Consider the following 26,939-nt stretch of genomic DNA (forward strand, 5'->3'; position numbering starts at 1 on the left):
TTATAGAAGAGGGAACTGAGACCTAAGAGCTTAAGTGGTTTGTCAAGGTCACAAAGATAGCAGAGCCAGGACTTGAATACAGGGCTTCTGAATCCAAAGCTAGAACTCCTTCTCACTCTACCAAGGATTCTCAACCTGAGCTCTGTGACCTTGTTTTTAATATTTTGATAAATGGATTTCAATATAATTGGTTTGCTTTCTAATCCTTCCTGGTTAATAGGCTTCACCAAATTGCCAAAAAGATCCAAGTCATCCATCCATCCATGCACCCATTCATCCATACAACAACAACAAACAACCACCAGTTAAAAAACTCTGCACTATACTTTGTTCTAGTTACCTCCACATTCTGGTTTGGCTCCATAATTATATACTAAAACACTGTAGCAGATAAGATTCTTCTTTATGCAATGTCTGTTCTCTCTCCCCCTCTGTTTGTCTCTCTCTCTTTCTCCCTCTGTGTCTCTCTGTCTCTCTGTCTCTGTGCCTCTCTCTGTCTCTTTGTCTCTCTCTGTCTTTATCTCTTTCTCTCTGTGTCTGTCTCTGTCACTATCTCTTTCTCTGTGTCTCTCTGTCTGTTTCTGTCTCTGTCTCTCTCTCTCTCTCTCTGTTTCCCACCCAACCCCCCAACACTTGTTCCAAGGCATGGCTAACTATGTAATGGAGAAAGAAGAGACATATTTGGCAAGTGCAACATACAACAAAAGGCATTAATAAAAATATATTATCAACCTGAGGAATAATAGTTGTAGTAACACCAATAATAGCAGTCTGAATTTACAAAGTACTTTTATAAGGCACTTTATTTAAAGGAGCCCGTAGGATAACTTGTTCGGTAAAGAAAGGAAAAAGTATATACTTGGAAATGAAGGTAATATAAAAAAATGATCTCAAGAAAAACTTTAAAATAAAATAAAGGAATACGAGTATGTCTACCTATTTTAAAGATGGGAAACCTCATCTTAGCAAGATTATGTCTTTGCCCAGGGTTAGGTATCTCTGAGCCTCAATGTCTTCATCTGAAAAATGGGGATTATAATACTTGCTCTACTTACCTTACCTGTCACATGGTAATACAACCCTATGACAACCCTATGTTCACTTTTGAACCTTAAGGGGCTGCAGAAGTTTGAATCACTATCATTCTCTCATATGTGTCTCAGTATGACCAGGGAAAGTAGGCTTGGTATTACTCTTTTTTTATAGATGAGGAGATGGAGACAGAGCTATTAAGCAATTTCTACAAAGTCATATAGAAGGGAGGTAGCAGAGACTTGAGCCTAAATCTTCTGATTTTGAGGACATGACTTTTCCAAATATCTAAGAGCTTCATCTGACTTCCAAAATTCAGGCCCATGAATGAATACCCACCAGTGTCTCTTGCAATCCATGATCCTAAAAACATTTTGTGATGAATTTGAATTTTAAAATCACAGAATGATATTCCTGAAAGAAACTTTATAGACTATCGAGCTCAGCCTTCTCATTTTAAAAACAAGGAAACTACGGCCAAGAGAAATGAAATGATCTGTCTAAGATCACGTAACTATTAAGTACTAGAGCCAAGGCTGGAATCCAGCTGGAATCCAGATTATTTTTTTAATTTATACCATTAATCCAATGATCTTCTGAATACAACGTTCTTATTTCCAATAATACTGGTTACATGACATTACTCAGAGTAAGAGTCATATCTGAGCACCATTTAATCAATCCTCCACCATCAAAACATGGCTATGTTCCTAGAGACCATTCAACAAATGTAGGTTGAAGGCTTCCTACATCCACTCAGGAGATGTGGATCAAAACCTGACTTCACCTGCCTATTCCTTTTAGAGACATACTCTCAAGTCGCTGTTGACAATCCAGTGCCCAGAGAAGGCAATGGAAGGAAGCAATTGAGATGTCTGTGAATGTCTTTGAGGTGGCCCTGTATCCCAGAGGCAAGTGGGTGGTTCTCAGCTAAAGAATAGTTTCCCCCAAAAGGAAGAGAATTATAGGGGAGCCAGAAATAGAAAGACATAAAAGGTACCATCATGTACCTTCCCACCATCCTCCTTCCATTTACACCAGAACAAAAGAATTCCTTATGCTTAAACTTGCTAGGATTTTTTTTCCTCTTTCTTCCTTTTTTTTTTATTTAAGCTACCACTACAAGATACCTATTTTAGGAAAACTATTGAGGGTGAAATCCTTTGCTCCCTCCAAGGTCAGGTAAGGTTACAGCCAAAGAGAGTTTCTTATTTATGTGGGGAAAAAATGCTGAGGACCTTGTAGACTAAATCTTAGCTGCCTTCAAGAGGACAAGGGTCAAGGTTATTAGCAGAGGATACTGTATCCTCTATTTGAGCCCAGGGGCAGGAGAAAGAGCCAAATCAGATGGAAGAAATTACTCAGGACAAAAAAATTGTCTTCTATGCTGTGATACATCTGGATCAGGGGGTCTCAATGTCACAAAGCCAAGTTCAGTTTTTCCTCAGTTCTTCAAATCTTAAAACAACAATAATACATTTGTCATGCAAATTATGTGAAATTGGCATTAACAATTTTTTTTCTTAATTAGTGATATTTTATAGAGATCAAAGTTTTTCAAGGGCCAGTGAAATCGTAAATGCATTTGATTGCATCTTTTTTTTTTCCACAAGGCAGTGGAATGGGCTTAGAGAAGTTGAGTAAACTGGCTAGAGTCAGCTCAAAGACATATGTTAAATAAACGTTCAAGGCCCTGACAATGTCCACATTTGGAGTCCAAGAAGAAATGCAACTAACTAAAACGGCAGGCGGAGTAATAGACAGAATGTTCACTGAGACCTTCTGGATGGTTACAGATAAAGTATAAAATCATAGAGCCTGAGAACTGGAAAGGATCTTAGAAACATAGAAAGGTAGAGCTGGAAGGAACCTTAAGAGATCAACAAGTCTGACCTCATTTTACAGATGGGAATATAGAATCACAGAGAGGGAAAGTGACCTTTCAAAGGTGACACAGCCAATTTGTGAGAGAAACAGGACTATAGCTGAAGTTTCTTCATCTCTAATTGAACACATTTTTCCACTGCATCATGTTGTATAGATTTTAGGTGAGATATTTCTCCATAATATAAAGGAATTGACCCTTACGAACATTCAAGTTCCCATTCTGTTCTACAATCCAATGACTATAATATCCACCTTGGAATAGCAATTTATACAAATTTCCAGGAAAAGAATATTTGAGCAAAATGGTTCTGAAAAAAAAATGAGCTTTCCCTGGGAGCTCAAAAGAACAGATGAAAGCTAAATTATCTTCAGAGTCCAAGGTCAGTGTTGGTGATGGTATTGTCTTTTTTAATTTAGTGACTAAAATCTTTAGGATTTTGGGTTGTTTTGCATAAACAGATACATTAGGTATTTGCCTTTGAAAGGAGCAGTGCCCCCAGAACATTTTCCTCTTGTTTCTTAAAAAAATAAAATGAAATGAAATGAAATAAAAGATGCTTCAGCCAGCACTAACCTAATGCCTACCTCTAGATGACTGAGCACCTTTCTGGTAGCAGGAATAGTCAATTAATATGCAGAAACAGAATATGAAAAGTCTGAACAACTAGAACTCATAAAGAGGAATGATAACAGGATGCGTAATCCACCTTCCCTTCCAGAACATTGGTTGTCCTTAGCACAATTGGTCAAAATCATAATCCCCTCAGGTATGCGTGTGTGTGTGTATATATGTGTGTGTGTATATATATACATATATATACATACATACATATGTATATATATGTATATATATACACATATACATACACACACATATATATACACACACATATATATGTATATACACACACATATACACATTCATATATACATATATATGCATATATGTGTGTGTATGTATATGTGTATATATGTATATATTTTTTTGCTACTGATTTTGTAAAATGTTAACTTTGACAGAGATTGGATGCAAAGGCAATTCCTTCCAGTTTGCTTCTGGTTCAGAAGAATGAATGATTGTTGAATTGATGTTCTTGTTTTCATTCCAACTCTCAAGTTTTAGAAAACATATACCTAGGTAAAGTTCCAGGAACAATCCGATGGCCAGGCCATTGATGGTCTCAATCCATTTCATTGGACCTTGGGCTATGTGGTTACTACACTCTTACAATGGAAAGAACAATAGCTCTAGAATAAGACCTGGGTTCCAATCCAGCTTCTGATATTTACTACTTATGTGACTTTAAGCAAGCTGCCTAACTTGCCTTTGCCTTGGTTTCTGCATTTGTGAAATGATGGGGTTAGACTAGGTGTCCTAGAAGGCCATGCCTACCTTGATATTTATAACCCTATTACGATTCACTTCAGTTCCATTAAGAAAGAGGGTGTTGTAATAGAAAGGTAACTTCACTGGGGACCAGAAGACATAGCTTTAACTTCTGGCCCTGCCACCTGGTAGCTGTGTAGGCAAATCATTTTAACCACTTTGTGCCTCAGTTTCCTTATTTGTATAATGGACAATATTATTTGTACCTTCTATCTCACAGAGCTGTTTTGAGAGGAGTGACTTGAAAACTAGAAAAAACCATGAAGTAGCACTATTGAAATGCCTAGATGTGAGGCAAGGCGAGGTTGTTTTTGCATCAAGGTTATTGCTTATAATTGGCGCTGTGCCCTTTACAAAATCCTAAGCATAAATTTACAGCTAGAAAGGATCTTAAAGGCCTTCTAGTTCATCCCCCTCATTTTACAGATGAAACTGGGACTTAGTTTAAGTGACTTGCCCATGATTGCACAGCTAGTAATCTCTAAAGGCAGAATTTGAACTCAGGTTTACCTGACTCCAAATCCAACCTTCTCTCTGCTACCCACTCATTAGAATGTAAGCTCTTGAGGACAGGAATTGTCTTTCTTTCTACTTGTATCTGTATTCCCAGTGCCTACCACAGTACTTGGCACATAGTAAGCTTTTAATAAATGCTAGTTGACTAACTGTCATGGTGCCACATATCTCTGAACTTTTTTTGGTCCTACTTTTCTCTGCCCTTATTTCACCCTTGTAGTACCTTCCCGCTGTGCTGAACAGTGTTGAAGATCCAAGCAATAATAATAGTTTCCATTTATATAGCTCTTCTTAGTTCATAAAGTACTTTCCTCAAAACCTCAAGATAGATAATACAAATATCGTTATCTCCATCTTACAGATGGGAAAACTAAGAAGGCCCATGGTTACACAGAAAGTTCTTGGCAGAAATGAGATCCAAAATCAGGTCTTCTCAATCTGATTCTAAGCTTCTTTCCACTGCACAACTCACACAGTTGGAATGTCAGTACAAGACCCTATGTATCCATGCTTTCCTGATTGTGGTTGAGTATACTGAGGGCTCATTCTCAGTGCATTTTTACAAATCAAAAGAATATTGAAGTCATTATGTTGCAGTACAACATATCCTTTCATCGGTCAATTTGTCTGGGTCAACTGTCCTCACACATTCATTCTAACTATCTAGCAGATAGAATACATTTATATTTTACCCTTTGTCCAATATAACAGCTGCCATTCACTGTTATCCTAAAATAATATTCTGAAATCAAGCCATCCTCAGGCCATTATTATGTCTCAAGCGCTGTCTTCTATCAGAATCCTGGGGGGAATTCAAACTTAGTGTCTGGATGGTCAGTATATATCCTGCTCCCCAGGAGGTCAGATTATCAGAGAGGGTAACATCATCCAGGCCACAGCACCATTCATATCATCTCTTTCTTCCTTGAACCACCTGCGTTGTCTCCCAGGTGCAGGATGTAATATAAGGCCCATGGAGAGCTTGACATGCCACACGCAATTCTGCCCTGTCAATCAAGTATAGGCTAACACAAGTGTTCAAGGGCCTTGTCTTCCCCCATGCTGGCCCTGAATGAAACAGGAAGCTACCCTCTGAGGCAAGCAAAAGTCAGCGCTCCTGAAATGATGCTGATTGCTGTGATGGCACTCGGGTGAAAACAGTCCCGGAGGACCCCAGCCTCTCTAAGGGCTTTATAGATCAAAGTCAACCTGAGATCTTATGTAGAGGAGTGATCTGAAAGACCAGACACTACAGACTGCTGCTATCACCTGGGCTGATTAATGAATGAGGCACTTGCAAATTAGAGTACGTGGGTTGGGTACATAAATCAATAAGCACTGAAAGTTTGAATGCCCCTCAGGCTAAAGAATACAGATGCCATACAGATGTATGAAATCAGAAACCTCTTCATTCCTCTTTCTTTCTCTTGGACTTTCTTCTACCCTCCTCCAGAACCATTGCCTTCTCCATCTAAGAAGATATACTGATATGCGCATGGGCCACAAAGACTAATCCAAGGGACAAAAAATGAGGAATAATAGCATCTAGCTAGATGATCCATGGTAGCAAACACAGGAGACAATAGACCTCAGTTTCAGTCCTGGTTCTGTCACTACATTGTTACACGATTTGGGAAAAGTCATTTACACTCTCTGGGCCTCAATTTTGTCTCTAACAATCTCTGTTATAAAATTGCACCCCTGAGGTTCTTTCCAGCTCTAACATCCTATGTACTATGGCCTAAAGTGCCTTACATTTCCACAACCCTAGAATTATAATTCTCTTTAACATTACCTCCTGTTGATAAATGTCTCCTTCCAACTTATTCAGAATGTATCTCCTGCATTTCCAGGATTCTCCTCTATAAGTTCAAAGTATATAGATTCAATAAGGAAAAGCCTCTTCTTCAGCATACCTGCTAAGCCTGATGGCCTCCCTGCTGCTTACTGTTATAAGAAGGAAGTGTCAGCATCATCATGCTCACAGCTTCCTCTCTGTCTCACTAGCCCTCATGATTGGCAAGTATCTCCCAAACAATAAGGACCAGCAATGTCTGATTTGATGTGTTGTTTCTCATAGCCTTGCCTTGAATCTTAATATGAACCCTGTGGGAATGTGGGGTGGGCAACCCTTATCTAATGATCCTTTCATCTCTGGAGTTTTAAAGAAGAGGGAGGATTTCCCTCCGAAAGCCCTGATGGAAGAGAGACAGGTGTTCCCAAATTTAGAGATCTTCACAAACCATGAGCAGATTCACCCACACACCCTCTTTGCAGCAGAGATGATCCTCCTACAGAAATCATGATCCACTGCACATCCATCCACCCACCAGCAAGCTCTCCGTAGCTAGGTCTACACAAAATGGAAAACTCATATGATTCGATCAAACACCAGGTGACGGAGGACATGCAGAGACCTCCTATTCTGATAGTTTGTTAGAAACAGGGTTGAATAGGCTTTCTGGAGGTCATTTAAACTAAGCCCCTAACATCATAGATGAATGACTAAACCTGTGATGTGACCTATATGACTTCTTTCACGACTGAACTGTGGTTTTTAAAAAGTATCTACTTTAGGTTTAATACAAACAACTCCTGCTACATTTTTTAAAGTTACTGACTATTCATGGTTCTGTCCTTGGTGCTGCAGTTGTCATCTCCTTTACATTGAAGGGAAATTTCAAAATTAAGAATCAGAAGAAAAACAGAAGAAATAGTTGAGTAATACAATATACAGGAAACCAAATCTCCCATTTCTGTTCCTTCTCAAGTATAAGCCTTTAGGTGGAGTTAGACCTGAGTAAGAATAAAGAGTTTCATGAAGAAGGCTGACATATTTGCCTTACACATACAGGTCACTAGGCTAGAGTAATGTCCTTGGATGGAAATACAAAAACCTACAGAAGCATGGCCAATTAGAGAATCAGAGAACTAAATGGAGAAGAAAGAATATTAAAGGTAGGAGGAAATTTTGAAAGGAGAATGCTAGGATCTAAAATATTGGAATGTTAAAATTACAGAACATAGAATTTTAGAACTGGAAATAACACTTAGCTAGTCCAGCCTTCTCATTTTTACAGATAAGAAACTGAGGCTCAAAGAATTTAAGTTCCTTGTCTAAGGTCACACAGGAAGTTATGGACACAATCACAGCAAATCTGAGGTTTTTTGACTCCTACTTCATTGTCCTGGCACATAATTCTACTTCCATTCAGGGCCAAAAACGGGCTCTGCAAGGGACAGGGCAAATGTCAATGTGTGGGCCTTATTCACTCCCACCAAGTTAAATAATTAAAATGACTACTAAAGGCAAGCTTAAATGAGAAGTAAGAATTAAAAAGCAACCATGATTCTAGAGGATCACTGATAAAGCATGCTACCCACCTCCTGACATATAGGTGATGGTCTCAAGATATAGAAAAAGAGCCAGGGGTGTGCTGAAGCCTGCTTATACTAGCTCCTGGGACAACTGTTAAATTTTCCATGTGAGTACCCCTTAGAAATCAGTAAGTGATACAAATCAGGGGTTGATGTATTGTTTTGTTGATCTTCTAGACTTTAAAAAATAATTGGAGAATAATGCAAAATTAAGCTTAGAGATGTATTATGCATATTTCTTTTTCCTTCTGGAGAGGCAGTTGTTAAACATTTGCCAGCACACTATTGATAATACATACATTTGGATATGGTCAATGAAGGAATTTGTTTTGCTTGACTACATATATTTGCTATGATGTTGTGGTTATTCCTGTGGATGCTTCTGTTGTTTCTGTTGTCTTCCCCAACTGTGAAAGGGGGGAGGCAAGGGAGCAAAAACAGATTTTTGTCCATTGAAATACATTTAATTGAATTGAATTTTAAAAAATAAAAAAATGAATCCAATAAAATAAAACATGTGTACAAACACAAGATTCGTGACAAGATTTGTATTAATTGATGCAGACGGAAAGAAAGCAACATACACAATGACCACAGTAACACAAAAGAAACCAATATTAAAAGACATCAGAATTCAGACTAATATAATATGCAATCTTGACTCCAAAGGACAGAATATGAAACAGAGTTCCCTCCTCTTAACAGAGAGGCAGTGAACTATGGAAATGGAATGCTGCCTATGGGCTCAGACACAGTTAATGTGCAGGTTTGTTTTACTTATCTGTTTCTATTTGTTTCAAGAGAGAACTTTATTGCATGTGTTATTGGAAGTGACAGTCATACAAAACAATTTCCTCAAAACATAAATGAATTTTAAAAATCCAAGATGCAGCTATGACAATGTGCATGAAGTAAGGGAAAAGGAAAAAAAGCAGGGTGGGGTAACAAAAGGGGAGGGAATGCTTCCAATTTTAAGCATTAGCTTGATTGAATGAGAACATTAGGTCTTCCATAGCAAGAGCTGGAAGCTCTTCTTTCTTCCCTTCAGTCCTGGGTTGAATGTAGAGGCATGAAATAAAAGCCTCCTACTTCCCACCTAGGTGGCACAGTGGATAGAGTGCCAGGTCTGGAGTCAGGAAAACTTCCTGAGTTCAAATCTGGCCTCAGACACTTACTAGCTACGTTACCCTGGGCAAGTCACTTACCCCTTTTTGCCTCAGTTTCCTCATCTGTAAAATGAAATGAAGAAATAAATGGCAAACCACTCCAGTGTCTTTGCCAAGAAAACTATAAAAGGGGTCACAAGGAATCAAACACAGCTGAAAAATAACTAAACAACAAAAATTCCCCAGAACATCCTGGACTCCCTCAAAAGGAGAGATTCTGGAATATAGAGTTTGAAATAGTATGCCTTTTAGAGTCATAAGGCTTAGGTTTGAATCCTGGCTTTGTTACTCTGCTACATAGACTGAGTCAAGTCTCTAGGGCAGATCTCTAAGGCCCCTTTAGTTCTAAACCCTAGGGTCCTGGATCTTGACTCCTCTACTTACTCACTTATTGGGGAAATCACCTCACCCCTCCGAGCTTTAGGTTACTCACCCACAAAATGGGGATAATAATACTTTCAATACCTATATCACAAGACTGTAGATGATGGGAAAAAAAACTTTGAGGCAGCTGGCCGCTCGGTGGATAGAATCCTAGGCCTGGAAGGCCTAAGTTAAAATCCAGCCTCAGGCAGATCCTTGTGTTTTAACTTTTATTTGCCTCAGTTTCCCCAACAGTAAAATGGGGAAAATTATAGCACCTACCTTGCAGTGTTGTTATGAGAATCAAAAGAGAGAATATCCATTAAAAGTTCTTAGTACAGTGCCTGGCACATTGTAGGCACTGTGTAAAAGCTTATCACCTCTGCTTCTCTTACAGAAATATCCAGGTTTCAGAATTTGAGAAGCATGTCAACGTAACTATGATTGTTTATAATATAAAATTACCAAATTTCAATATCAAGTTTTTTCCCCCTGGTCCATTTCATTAATTGCTTAGGGAATCCAGTAGTCAGAGAAACTGGAAAACCAAAACAATAAGAATCAATTAAAAATCAGATCAGAAATGAAGTTGGAATATCTCTTTGATGCATGTAAGACAATAGGAAAAGCAGACTAGATTTACAGAAATTTGATTTGCAAATAACTTTTCAGGAATACGTATGGTAACATGACACAGTCAAAAGAATGCATAAAGTCTGGGGGCAAGTAGGAGGCACAGTGAATAGAGTAGCGGCCATGGAATTAGGAGGACCTGAGTTCAAATCCAACCTTAGACACTTCACACTTACTAGCTGTGTGACCTTGGGAAAGTCACTTAACCCCAATTGCCTTGCCTTCTCCCCTCCAAAAAAAATTCACACAGTCTGAATGTTTATTGAAACAGACTTTTAAAAAAACTCTATCTTTCTTGATTTTTATTGGTTTTTCTTTTTTGTTTTTGGTTTTTGTTCTTGCTACATGGTTAATATGGGAATATGTTTTGCCTAATTTCACATGTATAATTGATATCATATTGCTTGCTTTCTCAATGGATGGAGGAGAGGTGGGAAGAAAGGAGAAAATTTGGAACTCAATTTAAAAAATGAATGTTAAAATAAATAAATGACTTTTTAAAGAAAGAAGAAACACACACAGAAAAGGGCTCTACCACTCACTAATTGTGTGACCTTGGCAAGTTGTATCTTTATGGAGGGAGCTAAGTGGATAGAGAATTGGGTCTAGAGTCAGGAAGGCCTGAGCTCAAACCCAGCCTCAGAAATTAGCTGTATGCCCTTAAGCTAGTCACTTCATTTCTGTTTGCCTTAGTTTCCTTCACTGTAAATTAGGGCTAAAAACAGCAGCTACCTCAAATGATTATTGTGAAATCAAATGAGATAATATTTGTAAAGTGCCTCCCACAGTGCTTCACATACAGTAAGCATTTTATAAATGCCCACTCTGATGGGCATCAATTTCTATACATATATATGTATATATATATATATATACATATATATATATGTAATAAGAGCATTGGGATCAATAATCTCAGAGGTCCCTAAAATTCTGTGATCTAACAGTCTATGTTCTAAACCTCTATGCAGCTCTAACATTCCCTATGTTATATATTCTAATATTGTATTTCTAGAGTAATTCCTAACTTTAATATTTTATGTCTTAAAGTCCCTTCCAGCCCTAAAATTCTATGTGCTATATTTTGTTTGACACTCCAGGTCAAACAAAGTGCCCTCCTGCTCTAACATTACATAGTCAGAGGTTTCTTCCTAATTTATTGTCATTCTTAATAACAACAAAAATGATTGTTTACATTAACATTGTGCTTTAAAGTTTATTGTGTTATTTAAGATAGATGTGTATTTCAGATAAAAGTCCAAGTCTGACTGTCACCTGTGTGACCTTAGGCAAGTCACCTTACTCTAATCCTCAATTTCCTCATTTGTAAAATGTCAGGAAGGAGAAAGACTAGCTGACCTATAAGGTCTAATCCAGCTCTAGGCACTCTGAAAAGGCTCACCTTGAAATGAAGATGGATGGATTCCTAACTCTTGTAAAATAGAAATGACCTATCAGGAACACCTATCACTGGAAAGTGTAAGTGGAATGTGAAAGTAAGTAAGGGCTTTCTCCTTCCTATGAAGTGAATACACCCTCCCCTTCCGGGCCAAAGAAGTGTCACATTTCCCATTCAAAATGAGGACCAAACCCTCTTGTGGGGCGGCGGGCTTCTGCTCACCATGTACGCCCCTGAGTTTCAGGGATGTGTGGTTATTACTATGATTATCACTCTGTGAAGCAACATGCAGCAGAATGGGATGCTGGGATTTTAATTTAAAAGGTTCTCATTGCAGTCCTCGGCATTGATTCTGTCTCTCTCTCACTTCCCACAGTGACTCTGTAAGAAGAAAAAGAGAGCTAGAGAGAGCCACCCCTGCATATGCATGAGCCACGGATATTACTCTGATTATGCAGAAGGAAGAGATCTGTCTGGTCCTCATCCCCTTCCTGAAATTCCTAGCATCCCTCTGGGCCTAGTGCAGGCAGACTGAGAGTTGGATATAGGTGCTTCTGACTAATGGGCCTGATGCTCAAGAACTAGAGGAGCTGGGGTGGGACAGGACTGGGGAATAGCGTGTTGCAGAAACAATTGCTCGGGATGCTCATGATAGTCAGGCTTTATGGGGCATCTCAACTCTGGCAGTGGCTTTATCTCTGTAGGTCTGCAATGCAAATGACATGCTTCTAATGTGCTGTGTCCATGTTACCTCACAGCAAGACACCCTGGGAAATCACCAGTCAGTTTGTTACAGGATTTCAACAAAGCCGGGTGTTGTTAGAGGGAGAAATTGCCAATTTATTACAGTTCTGATGAGCATGTCCATGTAAGAATATTGCTGTTTGCTCAGCTTTATTCATGGATGAGCTGATGGCTCTGGATACCTGCCTGAGAACTCTGTATACTAAGATAGGGGGTCCATACCTCCCCCACGCACCCCCCCACCCCAGGGCAATGCAGACCAGTCTTCACATCCATGTTATCAGGTGTCTCCCAACACACACCATGCTATAACTCCCAAGCTGCCATCTGGTGATCATTGTGCTTTGGTTACTTTCTCTAAGTGTCAGGATGATAGGCACAGAACCACTTACAATCATATCTAGATTTTCTTGCACCCAATCAAGTTCTTTGTTGAGACTCTGGAGTATAGGATTTGAAGAGGAAACAGTGGTTTGTCTAGCTCACACAGGTCTAAATATATTGCCTTGATCTCATTTGTGGCCAGGCTCTAAGAGAAGGTAACCACTCTCAGAAAAAAATACGTATTCTTAAAAAAAAAAAGATTATAGAGTCACACAATCTCAGACCCAGAAGAGGACTTAGAGGTTATCTAGTCTGACCCTCTTGTTTTTATGGAGGAGGAAGCTGAGAATCAGAGAAGGGAAAAGACATGCTGGAGATCATACATGCAGCAAACAACACAATCAAGATTTGAATCCAGGTCTTTTAACTCTAGGACCAGCTCTTTCCCTGTACTAGGCTGCTTCTACTATGACAATGTGACCACATCTATTAAATGATCCATAGAATTCTATAGTTGAAAGGGTGAAACTCTAGCAGGGCAGATGACTCTTCTCTATGGTGATGTTGTCCACTTTCCATATTCTAGTGTTTTGGGGGTTCAGAAGGCTACCATTAATCTAGTGACAAAGAGCTCACTATCTACTAACACAGTCCATTTCTTTGATGAACAATTCAAATTATTAGGAATTATTATTTTACCTCATATTTAGCCAAGACATGCCTCCCTATAACTTCTATTCAAAGGTCTTATACCTTCCCTCTGAATTTGGACAGAATAACTCTCTTCCACATATTACTTTTTCACATATTTGAAGAGAAGAAATTTTAATTCACTACATTTTTTATAGAAAAAATATAAATTCTTCTAGAAACTTGGCTTAGCTGGGGTTTCCCTCACATATAATTGGGTACATTTAATAGAGGGCATGTGTGCATATAAACCATATTAATTAAAGCATATAGACATTACATTATACTTTCAATCAAAGCATTCTTATTAATGTGCATGGGTTTAGGGAATCCCAACTGGCTGTGATATGCCACACATTCGCTTTTTCCTCATTCACTCCAACTTTCAATGTTTGAGCTTCATTCTAGCCCTCACACTCAATATAGCTTACTGATACTGGCATTCTCTTGTCAAAAGCCTCCGTGTTTTGCTTATGCATGCATACCTCTCAATACAATGATGTTCTACGGTGAGTCTATTTTTAGGGAGAGGATTTTGAAGATACAGAAGGCATATTAGTTTGGGTTGAATTCAATTTAAGAAACATTAAGCATCTACTCCATGTACAAGACACTGCTCTCCATGTTGGTTATGCAATAATGTATTAGCTGTGTGATGGTTATACAAATCCTGCCTTCAAGAGGATTAGAGTCTAATGGGCAGACTACAGTCTATACATAAGCATAATATAAAGGGTAATACTACAGGGGCAAAGGAAAGCTCCAAAAAATGTGCTCTAGGAAGACAAGGAGAGAGATCACCTTCCTACAGGAAGAATTAGGAAAGATTTCATGAAGGAGGTTGACTCCTAAACCTGACCTCGAAGGATTGAAACATTTTGCAGGTAGAGGAGAGAACAGAGAACAGAGAATGTGTGTGTGTGTGTGAGAGAGAGAGAAAGAGAGAGTGAGAGAGAGAGAGAGAAAGAGAGAGTGGAGAGAGAGAGAGAGAGAGAGAGAGAGAGAGAGGGAGGGACAGGAGAGAGGAGAGATGAGATTGGGAAATATTAGCAGTCTAGTTTGGCTAGAGCCTAGAATAAATGCATATGAACAAAATAAATAAAGCTGGAAAGATAAGTAGAAGGTAGGCTGTGGAGGAACTTAAATATTGGCTAAGATAAAGAATATTTTTACCTTATAAATATTTTAGGAGAGAGGCTTCTTAGCATAGTTTATAGAAGGGTAAACTTGGAGTCAGGAAAGTTTGGGTTCAAGCCTTGCAACTGACACATATTAGCTGTGTGACCACCAACCAATCAATACCCTCTGGGCACTGTTTTCCTACCGCTCCCTGCTTCCATACCATGCTCATTTTCTCCTTTGTTCACAGTCATACTACCCCTCTCATACTTCTGGCCTGGAATAAGAAGATGAGGGATTGAATCCCAGATCTACTAATGACTAACTGTGACCACAGGCAAGTATCTTCTTCCCTCTCAAAATCTGTTTTCTCATCTATAAAATGGGGACCGTTTTCCTTGTACCATCTATTTCCCTGAGCTGTTGTTGAGAGATTATTTTGCAAACCTTCAAGTGCTATAGAAATGGGAACTATTATTATAACTATCGATTATCCCAACTTGTTTATCAGTGTGTGGACTCCTTTCTGTCTGAATTCAGGTGCCTGTGAATACTTGCCAAGTACAGCATCTGGTATCTTAAAGCTGCTTATTGTTGCTGAGCCAAAAGGCTAAACATTATTTCCATTCTGTGGAAGGACTGTGATGACTTTGCTTGGGGCTCCCTTCCTAAAACAATACCTAAGGCAAAGTTTGGCCCACCCAAGCAGACTAATAACTGAAAACAAGGACTCACTAGAAGCCAGCTCATCTCATGACATACCTGTATATTTTATATCGGGTTGTAAATCCTTGACGGTGTCTTTCCACAAAGGATAGGTAGCTCCGGGAGTGATGGAAAGGTCCCCTGTCTGAAATAAGCCAATCAAATTCCTTGGAGACATGTTGGTCGGTAACAGCTGTTTCCTGGTGGGAGGACTGCACTGTTATATGGTCCCATATAAACAGGAAGTAGATGAACTCAACAAACCTCCAGTTCATGCTTTTCTGTCTGCCTTATTCCTCTCATTCTTGCTCCATTCTGTGGAGTCCTGTGGAGAAAAGGAAGGGAATGATAGAAGAGGTTGGGGGAGGGAGGAAGGAGAAGGAGAGAGGAGAATAATGGTTAATATGTAGAAAAAGATACAGTGAGCATCTAAATAATCCAGATAATTATAGAGGGTTAGAAGGTCCTTTCCCTGGAAGAAACTTGAGATTGCAGAATGTTGGAATAGAGTGTCCAAACTGGAAAAAACCTCAGAACATACAATTTAGGATATAGAATAGTATATTAAAGCCAGAAAGGATATTGGAGGATTCTCTCATTTTAAATATGGGGACATTGGGGCCCAGAGACAAAAACTGACTTGTCCTTAATCCTAAATGTGCACTGAATCTCTGAGACATGCAGCTCCTTTTTCAATGCCTGGCAAATAGTAAGTGTTTAATCAATTCTCATTAACTGACAGATTCTGTTATTATCCTAGGGAGAGGGGAGAGGATTGGAGTTAGAGTAGGTAGCAGGCAAAGGAAGCATGAGAGGCAACAGAGTAATATTGCCAAGATCCTATCATTAGGAACCAGTAGGTTCTAATCCTGGGTCTACTTCTCATATCTAGGAATCACTTTTGTTTTTAAATTGTGATGTTGGTGTTTTTTGGTTGTAAGGAAATGCACTCTACTAATGACTATGAGTCCACTATTCTGCAGGAAACAAACTTTAAGTATTTTCTAGATCACTGAGACATTGAATGACTGGCCAAGGATCATGCACTCATACACCCAAGATGCCTTAATGACTCCAAGGCTAGATAGCTATACACCATACCAGGGGTGGGGAACCTGTGGCCTCAAGGCCACATGTGGCCCTCTAGTTCCTCAAGTGCGGCCCTTTGACTGAATCCAAACTTCAAATCTCCTTTTAATCAAGAGAACAAATCTCCTTAATAAAAGGATTTTCTCTGTAAAACTTGGACTCAGTCAAAAGGCCACAGTGGAGGACCCAGAAGGCCATATGTCGCCTCAAGACCTCAGGTTCCCTGCTCCATCCTTTCCCATTCATTTCCCAAATAGACACAGACTATGTTCTAGCTCCCAAATTACTATTAACTACCATGAAATGGAGTCACTTTTAGGGCATCGGTTTACATTTCTGAACCTCAGTTTCTGTATCACCCAAGTGAAATAGTTGGTACAGAAGTCCTCAAAATACTCATGTTCCCTCTATAAGAATTAGCTTCCTCAACTATAAAATGAGATAGATGGACAAGACAGCCTAGCTGTAACTCTGGAGAAATTCTCATCAACACCAGGGTCTTAGGTCTTCAGCAGATTTTCCTTTTTTTCCACCTCCCTTCAGCACCAGTGCTAGGGCTTTATTTTTCTTAAGATAGATTAATATTTGAGTTTGAAGCCATTATGGAGGGAAGAAAGGAGATAGACATGCTTTTAAGAGAGAAAATAGAGAGAAAATTGAACACTGTTAAAAAGAAATCAGGTCCAGTTCTATCTCTGCCTCTTCTCAAGACTGTGACTATGGGCAAACCCCTAAATCTTTCTGAGCCTCAATTTCCCCTTCTGTAAAATGGGGATTTTGTGGACTGCAACATGATACAGACATGTAAGTTATCGCTAGCAATAAAATGTTTTGTTTTGTTTTTTGTTTTGTTTTTTTTGTGTCCAACAGCAGGAGCAGCCCTGCTGAAGAGGAGGGGAATAAATGGGGAATTTGTCTTTCCTGCTTACCTGGATTCCATCCCCACCCCACCCTCATACCACCGGGCTCAACTGCACTGGTTTTTATGGTTTGCTACAGAAATTTACTTTGCACTGTAAGCTCTAACTGCAGGTACTGAGAAATGACGCCTAACTGGGGTGGGGTGGGGAAATTAGGGATAAAAGAACCTAGATTCTGAAGTTTTGTTTAAAGCCTGACTCCAAGTAGGCTTCACAGAACACAGAACCTCGGCAATTCAACTGCCAAATTGCCAAAACAGTTTACTAGAGCTAACCTGAGCTGGCACTGGATCGAAGAAAGATAATCCAGAGACTTTTGTGGGTAGCTCCAATATGAATTACCTTTCAGGGGTGATGAAGCAGATAGATGCCGTGTGCATGTCATGTCTGTGTGTCTCCACATGAAGGCTTTGATAATGAAGGTATTTACAAAACGACAAAATCCAGATCATTTCATGTATTCAAGGAAGTGTCAAGTTACATGCACGATATTGAAAAGTATGTCAGTGTGGGTGTTAGTGGAGAAATTTCTACGTGTGGCTAATACCCAGAAGTATGCATTAAGCATGCATGAGGGAAGGGGAAGGAGAGGTGTTGGGATGCATCAGTCATACAATGATACAGTCATAGGTCAGTGCTGAAAAGAACCTGAGAATATAAATTGTTAGAATGTAAGACAGAATGTTAGGATTTAGGACATAAAATGTTAGCCCTAGAAGGAACACAAAAGTGTAGAATGACAGCACTAAAAAGAATTTTGAGGACATCTGTCCCAACTATTTCACTTGGGTGATACAGAAACTGAGGTTCAGAAATATAAACTGATGACCCAATGGTGGTTAGTGGCAATTTGGCTGCTAGAACATAGTCTGCGTGTATTTGGGAAATGAAGAGGAAAAGATAAATATGTCATCAAAGAAAGAGAAGTCTGCAATGATTTAGGAAATCACAATATTACAAAAAGGTTTAAAAATTTAAAGTATTGAGAAGAAATTAATTTCAAAATTAAAATGAACATTTCTTTGGGACAGAAGCAATGTCACCCTGGGGTTACTCTAGGGAAATGTGTAATATTTTTATGCAGTGTTTGAAGACTATTGAAAAGCTTCTTTGGATTTCAATGTCTTTTGCACTAATCTGTCCCTGCCTTAAATTCCACCATGAGTTACTCCTCTTGGTTAAGTCATTAGCTAGATGTTCCTTAATTTAACCTTAATTTAACAGATGAACAAATTGAGAACATGATCATTTTCTTCAAAACTGATATTATTCTCTGTGGCACTAATTCAGCTAAACAACAAACATTTTCTCTGCCCAAGGCCCTCTGCTAGAAAACATGGTGAAAATTGTTTAGGGGTTTCGATGGCCCCAAGGTGCTTCCTGTTTCAAAAACTCATCTTTTTAAAACCATCCTGGTGAGGCTATTGGGAATTAAATCATGGCAAACATTAATCTTAGAAAATTCACAATTTCCAATAACCCAAAGAGCAATAAAAAGATGCAAGTTGGATTAACCAGATGCAGTATATTACTACAGTTGACTGTTATGCAAGAAGTGCCATTAAAATCATTAAGGACATATATGAGAAGAAAGAGGCAAGCTGTTTGAAGCTAGAAGAAAGAGGTGGCCCCAAAGCAATGGAACATACCTTTCCATTGTTCTTCATAGAGAACACTCTAACTCCTGTTTGTGTGCTCTTATACTAGCTGAACCCATTCTTGTAATCCACTCCATTCTCAAATCTAACCCTAACCTTCAAGATACCTTCAAGATTTAGCTCAATCACCACTTTTTTACATGAGGTCTTTCTTGATCCCCAGGCTACTAGTGCTTCCCTACTCAAACACACACACACACGTAAATAACTTGTATCAATTTTTGTTTGTCTATATCTTTATTTATTTATTTATACATACACTCTTTGAGGGAGGCAAATGTTTCACTTTTTTCTTTGCCTAATGTTTAGCACAATTTGCGACACATAGTAGGTTCTTTATAATTGCCTGTTGAATGAGAAAAGCCAGAATCATCTTCCTTTTTTTGTCAGCATTACTAAATTTAAAAATCATATCATTGATCTGTATTTGGAGGGGACCTCCAATGACAAATATCTTTTATTTTAATTTTTAAAAAATTTTACAGATGAAGAAACTGAGGCCCAGAAAGATTAAGTGACTTGTTCGAGATCACAGAGCTAATAAGCAAGCATAGATGAGAGTCATCCATAAATAGAATCCTCCAATTCTAAAGTCAGTGCTTTGTGACCCATTCTAGTACTATTGATATATTTTGCCTAGATGTTAGTAAGGCATTTGATAATGCTTCTTGTTATTCTAATGGTAAAGATAGAGAGATGAGGCTGATAGTATAATTAGATGGATTTGAACTAAGCTGAATGGAGCAACCTCCCTCTGGCTGTGTACACAGGTACAGGACCTGAGTCCAAGTACTGCCCGTAAGGTTTACTACCTGTCTGAACTTGGTCAAGCTCCTTAACCTCTGTAGGTCACATTTTTCTCATCTGCAAAATGAAGGGGTCAGACTAGATAGCCCCTGAGATCTTTTCCAGAAGTAGTTCTATGAGTCAATGACCTTGGACAGTGGCCACCACTTTAAAGTTCCAGGGATCTATAGTTAGACCTATCTTGTTGAATATTTTAGTAGATGATTTGCATAAAGCAAATCAAGGCTTATTCAATACATTTTCAGATGACACACAAAGTAAGGTGGGTTAACTAGCACACTGGAAAGCAGAATCAAGATCCAAACAATACCTTGAGAGGCTAAGCTATGAGGCTGAATCTTATAAACTAAGATGTATAACGGTTCAATGTAAATAAAGGGTAAGTGCTTGACAAAACCAAACCAAACAAAACAAAACACTATTTCACAAACACAAGATGTGGGAGGCATGACTGGGCAGTAGTTCATCTGAAAAAGATCTGAAGGTTATAATCAACTTCAGGTTCAATTTGAGTCAGCAATAAGAAGTGGTAGGCAAAAAACAAATATAATATAGGTAACATTACAAGGAATACATTCCAAGGAATAAAGAGCTTTTTGTCCGACTGTGATCTGCCTGGTTGGACCCCCTCTAGAGTACAGTATTCAGTTCTGGTCACCACATTTTAGAAAGGTCATAAATAAAGAAGAGAATGTCAAGGAGGACAAACAGAATTAGTCCGTGCCACAGGAAAATTGATAGAAGAAACTAAATACATTTCACCTAGAGAACAATAGGTTCACAGGGGACATGATACCTATCTTCAAACATTTAGAAAATATTTCTGTGGAAGAGGGAGTAGAATTGTTCTGTATGACTCAAAAGGAGAGACTTAGGAACAATGGGTAGAAACTGCAAAGAGTTCTAAAGAAAATCTTCCTAGTAATTAGAGCTATCCAAAAATGGAACTGATTATCTTAGGATATGACCGGCTCCTCCTTGGAGCTTTTTAAGTGAATTCTAGATGACCTTTTGGTGGGTGTTTGGTATTGAGAGATTCTTTTTAGTTACGAACTGGATGTAATGGATGTTTCAATTCTCAAATTCTTTGAAATGTCATGATGGTCTGTGTGGTTTAATAAAAGACCACTCCATCACATAATACATCATTCTAAGAGAGACAGAAAGCCAACCACAGTCTAGTATGGCTAGAGCCAACTAGGTCATGGAGTGAATAGAGCAACCAGGCCCAGAATCAGGAAGACCTGAGTTGATATCAAGCCTCAGACACTGTAATGTTAATGGGATATAAAGATCTTCCCCAACCATTAATGAGCCTCACATAGAGCCCATTAAGGGAAGCTTGCTTAGGGGAGGCTTGCTTGTAGGAAGGCTTTCACACCTTTTGGTACTAAGTTGATTAGGCACTGAGTCACAAGGGTTGTGATACCATCTGGTTCTGAGAAGTGTATATATACTCTGAGTCGGTATTTTGCTTTAGAGGTTCGCTTATGCGAAGGATCTTTTGATTCCCTGGCCAAGAATCTGAGTAGCCATATGTTCAGAGTTCCCTGACTGCTCAGATGTAAAGGCTCTCTCAATCCAGTGATGTATGTAAAGTATATAGCAATATCACTTTGATTCAGGCAGTCAGAACCCTGTTTGTTGGTCTACTTTCTCTGCTTGTATTTTCTCTGACGTTCTAGGTATTGACCCTTCTCCTGAACTAGTGAATGTAATTAAAAGTAGTATTGTTAACCCCTTTTTGAGCAGTCTTTCTAGAAAATCAGATTAAAGAACCTGTGCTAGCAGGCCATCTTGGGCATGCTAGGGTGCTTGCTGCTACAGACACTTACTAGCTGTATGTCTTTAGGCAAGTCAATTAACCTCTCGTTGCCTCAGTTTCCTCACCTACAAAATAGAGATAAAACAGCACATACCTCCCAGGGTTATTGTGAAGATTAAATAAGATAATTTTTTTAAAGTTCTTAGCACAGGGCCTGGGAATATTAAGCACCATATAAATTCTAGATTGTTACTACTACTACTACTACTACTACTACTACTACCACCACCACCACCACCACCACCACCACCACCACCCCTACTACTACTACTACTACTACTACCACAGAAGTAGTAGTAGCAGTAGTACGCACTTTAGATTTGGCAAAAGCAAATTTCAAAGGGTTCAGAGAAAAGATGGGTAGTTAAGTGCCTAATTAACAACTGATTGACTAAAATTTTATAAGGAGAACTCATGCCAAGAGGGATGAGCTCTCAAAAATGAAATTCAAAAATAAAGAGAAAGGGTTCTAATGAAGAAGAGAAAGGGGTAGTGTGTACACACACCAATATGTATTCATGGTGAACTATCCAGCCAACTTATATTTTAGGGGAAAAACATTCAGGAGATGATAAAATGGATGGAAGATGATGGCAGATCACAACAATGGCATGAGGAGATCACATTAAGACTACTTCCAGAATTTCAAAGCTCAAAAATAAGCTAAATATTATGTAATAGTCAATAGATAGATAGATAGAAAGATAAGTAGAAAGGCAAGCAGGTAGAAAGATAGAAAAGAAAGGATAAGATCATTTCTTGGGGCACACAGAACAATTATAACTGATGACACAAAGAAAGAAGAGTTAATTATTATTTTTTGTTTTATTTCTATTTTCTCTACCAGAGAGAATGTTCTTTGGATTGGAATTGGGAGAATAAAAATGGCGATTATGAAATTGATACCTATGGTGAATAGGAAGAAAGTAACAGCATTTATCTGTCCTTGATGAGTTGAAGTTACCAGTCCTAAATGAACTACCTCTACAAACACTGAAAAAACTGGAAGATATGATTTCTAAGCCACTGTCAGTGATCTTTGAAAGATCTTGGAGAAGAAGCAATTTTTTTGGTGAGGCAAAGAAATAGAAACAAAGTAGATGCCCATCAATTGGGCATTGGTGAAACAAACTGTGATAAATAAGTGTAATGGAATATTACTGTTCTGTAAGGAGCAACTAACATGATGAATACAGAGAAGCATGGAAAGATTTACATGAACAGATGCTAAATGAACTAAGTGGAGACAAGAAACAATATGTATAATGCTTAAAACAATGTAAATGTAAAGTACAACTACAAAACAATTGAAAAAAATAATGTTGCAAAATTAAAAAGGACAAACAACACCAATGAAGAGATGTGAGAGGCCACCTTCCTTCAATCCTTTGCAGGAGGAATGGGATAAAGAATGGGTTTAGAATATTGCATATAATGTTAGAGTTTTTTAAATGTATTGATGAATTTTACAGATGTTTTGTTTCTTTATTTCTTTTTTGTTTAATATTTCTCATAAGGGATGGTTTCTCTTAGAGGGTAAAAGAGAAAGAATACACAGAGAAAAATAGGTAATGTAAAAATAAATTGCCAATGAAATATATTTTAAAAAAGGAAGCTATTTGGGAATAGAAGTATAACAGTATTGGAAAGGGACAGGGGACCCAATTTAAAAAAAAAAAACAGAAGAGAATGTAGTTTAAATTATAGACTAGTTCAGTAAGCTTTACTCAGATTCCTGCAAAAATTACAAAATCTATAATTGAAGAGATTATTGAAGATTAGAAAAGGAAATGGGGATCTTTAGGATTCAGTATAGCTTTCTTAAAAAGTTATACTCACCTTGTTTTCTAATAAAAAGGTTTTAGAAGTGGTAGATCAAAACGTAATCAATCAATAAACATTTATTAAGTACCTACCATGTGCCAGCCACTATCCTAAGAGTAGGACATGCAAAAATAGAAAGAAGAGAGTCTGTGCTCTCAAGGATTTTCTAATTTATTGGGAATCAAGGGCATGCTAAAAATATTGCTTACCTAAGTTACAGCAAAGAATTTGAAAATGTCTTATGCTATCTTGAAGAAATGATGGAGAGAAGATGGCGGCTGGAAAGCAGGGACTAGTGTGAGCTCCCTGCCAAGTCCCTCCAAAAACCTATAAAAATGGCTCTGAACCAATTCTAGAACTGCAGAACCCACAAAATAGCAGAGGGAAGCAGGGCTCCAGCCCAGAACAGCCTGGATGGTCTCTGGGTAAGTTCTATCCCAAGTGGAGCAGGGAGCAGAGCAAAGTGGAGGTGAGCAGAGCCCAGCGTGGGCCAGGCAGACCAACCAGACCAGGAGCCAGGCGGAGAGGGCCCTAGCACCCAGAATCAGTGAGCTGTGGCAGTTGCCAGACTTCTCAACCCACAAACACCAAAGACAACAGAGAAGGTTAGTGGGAAAAGCTGCTGGGGACAGGGTGATAGAGTTCATGGTTCAGCCACTGCCCCAGGGGAAGCAGAGGTGGGGCAGCTACAGAACCACAGCTGCAGTTGCTTCTGGCCCCAGGCCAACCTGGTGGGAGGAATTAAGTGGCAGATCAGAGCAGGAGTGAAGAGCCTGCTGAAGATCTGAGTCCAGTCCGGGTTGGGGGTTCTTGGGGAAGGAGGAGTGCTGGTATGGCAGAGCTGGCACATCCCCTCAAGCTTGGAACAAAGTACTCTGTACTATACAAGCAGTCATATCCTGCTGAAAAACTCAAGGGTCAAGTAAGTTGGCTGGGAACATGGCCAAGCAGTGAAAATGCACTCACATACAGTCTCAGACTTTGGAATCTTTCTATGGTGACAAAGAAAACCAAAACATACAGCCAGAAGAAGTCAACAAAGTCAAAGAGCCTACAACAAAAGTCTCCAAGAAAAACATGAACTGATTTCAGGCCATGAAAGAGCTCAAAAAGGATTTGGAAAAGCAAGTTAGAGAAGTAGAGGAAAAATTGGGAAGAGAAATGAGAAGGATGCGAGAAAACCATGAAAAACAAGTCAATGACTTCCTAAAGGAGACCCCAAAAAATACTGAAAAATATACTGAAGAAAACAACACCTTAAAAAATAGACTTACTCAAATGATAAAAGAGCTCCAAAAAGCCAATGAGGAGAAGAATGCCTTGAAAGGCAGAATTCGCCAAATGGAAAAGGAGGTCCAAAAGACCACTGAAGAAAATACTACCTTAAAAATTAGATTGGAGCAAGTAGAAGCTAGTGACTCTATGAGAAATCAAGGTATTATAAAACAGAACCAAAGGAATGAAAAAGTGGAAGACAATGTCAAATATCTCATTAGAAAAACCACTGACCTGGAAAATAGATCCAAGAGAGATAATTTAAAAATTATTGGACTCCCTGAAAGCCATGATCAAAAAAAGAGCCTAAATATCATCTTTCAAGAAATTATCAAGGAGAACTGCCCTGATATTCTAGAGCCACAGGGCAAAATAGAAATTGAAAGAATCCACAGATTGCCTCCTCAAATAGATCCCCAAAAGAAAACTCCTAGGAATATTGTCGCCAAATTCCAGAGCTCCCAGATCAAGGAGAAAATACTGCAAGCAGACAGAAAGAAACAATTTGAGTATTGCGGAAACACAGTCAGAATAACACAAGATCTAGCAGCTTCTACATTAAGGGATCGAAGGGCTTGGAATACAATATTCCAGAGGACAGTGGAGCTAGGATTAAAACCAAGAATCACCTACCCAGTAAAACTGAGTATCATGCTCCAAGGCAAAATATGGATTTTCAATAAAATAGAGGACTTTCAAGCTTTCTAAATGAAAAGACCAGAGCTGAATCGAAAATTTGACTTTCAAACACAAGAATCAAGAGAAGCATGAAAAGGTAATCAAGAAAAAGAACAAGAAAAAGAAATTGCAAGGGACTTACTAAAGTTGAACTGTTTTGTTTACATTCCTACATGGAAAGATGATGTGTATGATTCATGAGACCTCAGTATTAGGGTAGCTGAAGGGGAATATGCATGTATGCATATATATACATGTATACATATGTGTGTGTGTATGTATGTATATATGTATGTGTGTGTATGTATATGTATGTGTGTGTATATATATATATATATATATATATATATATATATATATATATATATATATATATATACAGAAAGAGAGAGAGAGAGGGCACAGGGTGAGTTGAAGATGAAGGAATGATATCTAAAAGAAATAAAATCAAATTAAGGGATGAGAGAGGAATATATTGAGAGAGGGAGAAAGGGAGAGATAGAATGGGGTAAATTATGTTCCATAAAAGTGGCAAGAAAAAGCAGTTCTGTAGGAAGAGAAAGAAGGCAGGTGAGGGGGAATGAGTGAATCTTGCTCTCATCAGATTTGACCTGAGGAGGGAATACCATACACATTCAATTGGGTATCTTACCACACAGGAAAGAAAGAGGAAGAAAATAAAAAGGGAGGATGATAGAAGGGAGGGCAGATGGGGGAGGAGATAACCAAAAACAAACCCTTTCAAAAAGGGACAAGGTTAATGGAGAAAATTCAATAAAGGGGAATAGGTTAGGAAGGAGCAAAATATAGTTAGTCTTTCACAACATGAGTATGGTGGAAGGGTTTGACATAATGATATGCATGTGCCCTATGTTGATTTGCTTGACTTCTTGGGGAGGGTGGGTAGGGAGGGAAGAGAGGAGAGAATTTGGAACTCAAAGTTTTAAAACCAGATGTTCAAAAACAAAACCAAAAAAAGTTTTTGCATTCAAGTAGAAAATAAGATACACAGGCAATGGGGTGTAGAAATTTATCTTGCCCTACAAGAAAAGAAGGGAAAAGGGGATGGGAGAAGATTGGGGTGACAGAAGGGAGGGCTGATTGGGGAACAGCGCAACCAGAATATACACTGTCTTGGAGTGGTGGGGAAGGTAGAAATGGGAAGAAAATTTGTAATTCAAACTCTTGTGAAAATCAATGTTGAAAACTAAATATATTAAATAAAATTAAAAAAAAGAAAAAAAAAGAAATGATGGAGAGGTGTAGGCTAGATGATATAAGAGTTAGGTGTCTTTGGATATGATTGAATAGTCAAACAAAATTCATTAGTGGTTTGATATCAAGTTGGAAGAAAGGTTCCAATAGAATTCCACAGGGATATGGCCCTTTGCAATTTGCCATTTTTAAAATCAGTGACATGAAGAAAGAGATCAGTGACATGAACATCAAATATATAGATAAATCTAGCAACAAACGTGAACACAATGGGTGAAAGAATTAGGATTTAAAAGTTCTTGAAA

The 26,939-nt window shown here is 38.6% G+C and overlaps 1 protein-coding gene across 1 annotated transcript in view; it reads right to left on the reverse strand.

The window, feature by feature from the left end:
* Nucleotides 1-26,939, reverse strand: part of BRINP1 (BMP/retinoic acid inducible neural specific 1) — a 175,973-nt gene that overhangs the window by 107,035 nt on the left and 41,999 nt on the right. The window contains exon 2 of the mRNA XM_036752940.1: nt 15,401-15,668. Coding sequence (XP_036608835.1) covers nt 15,401-15,618 — 218 coding nt within the window. The 5' untranslated portion in view covers nt 15,619-15,668. The remainder of the gene's footprint in view (nt 1-15,400; nt 15,669-26,939) is intronic.

This window comes from Trichosurus vulpecula, chromosome 3, assembly GCF_011100635.1.
Source record: "Trichosurus vulpecula isolate mTriVul1 chromosome 3, mTriVul1.pri, whole genome shotgun sequence".
NCBI classification, from domain to species: Eukaryota; Metazoa; Chordata; class Mammalia; order Diprotodontia; family Phalangeridae; genus Trichosurus; species Trichosurus vulpecula.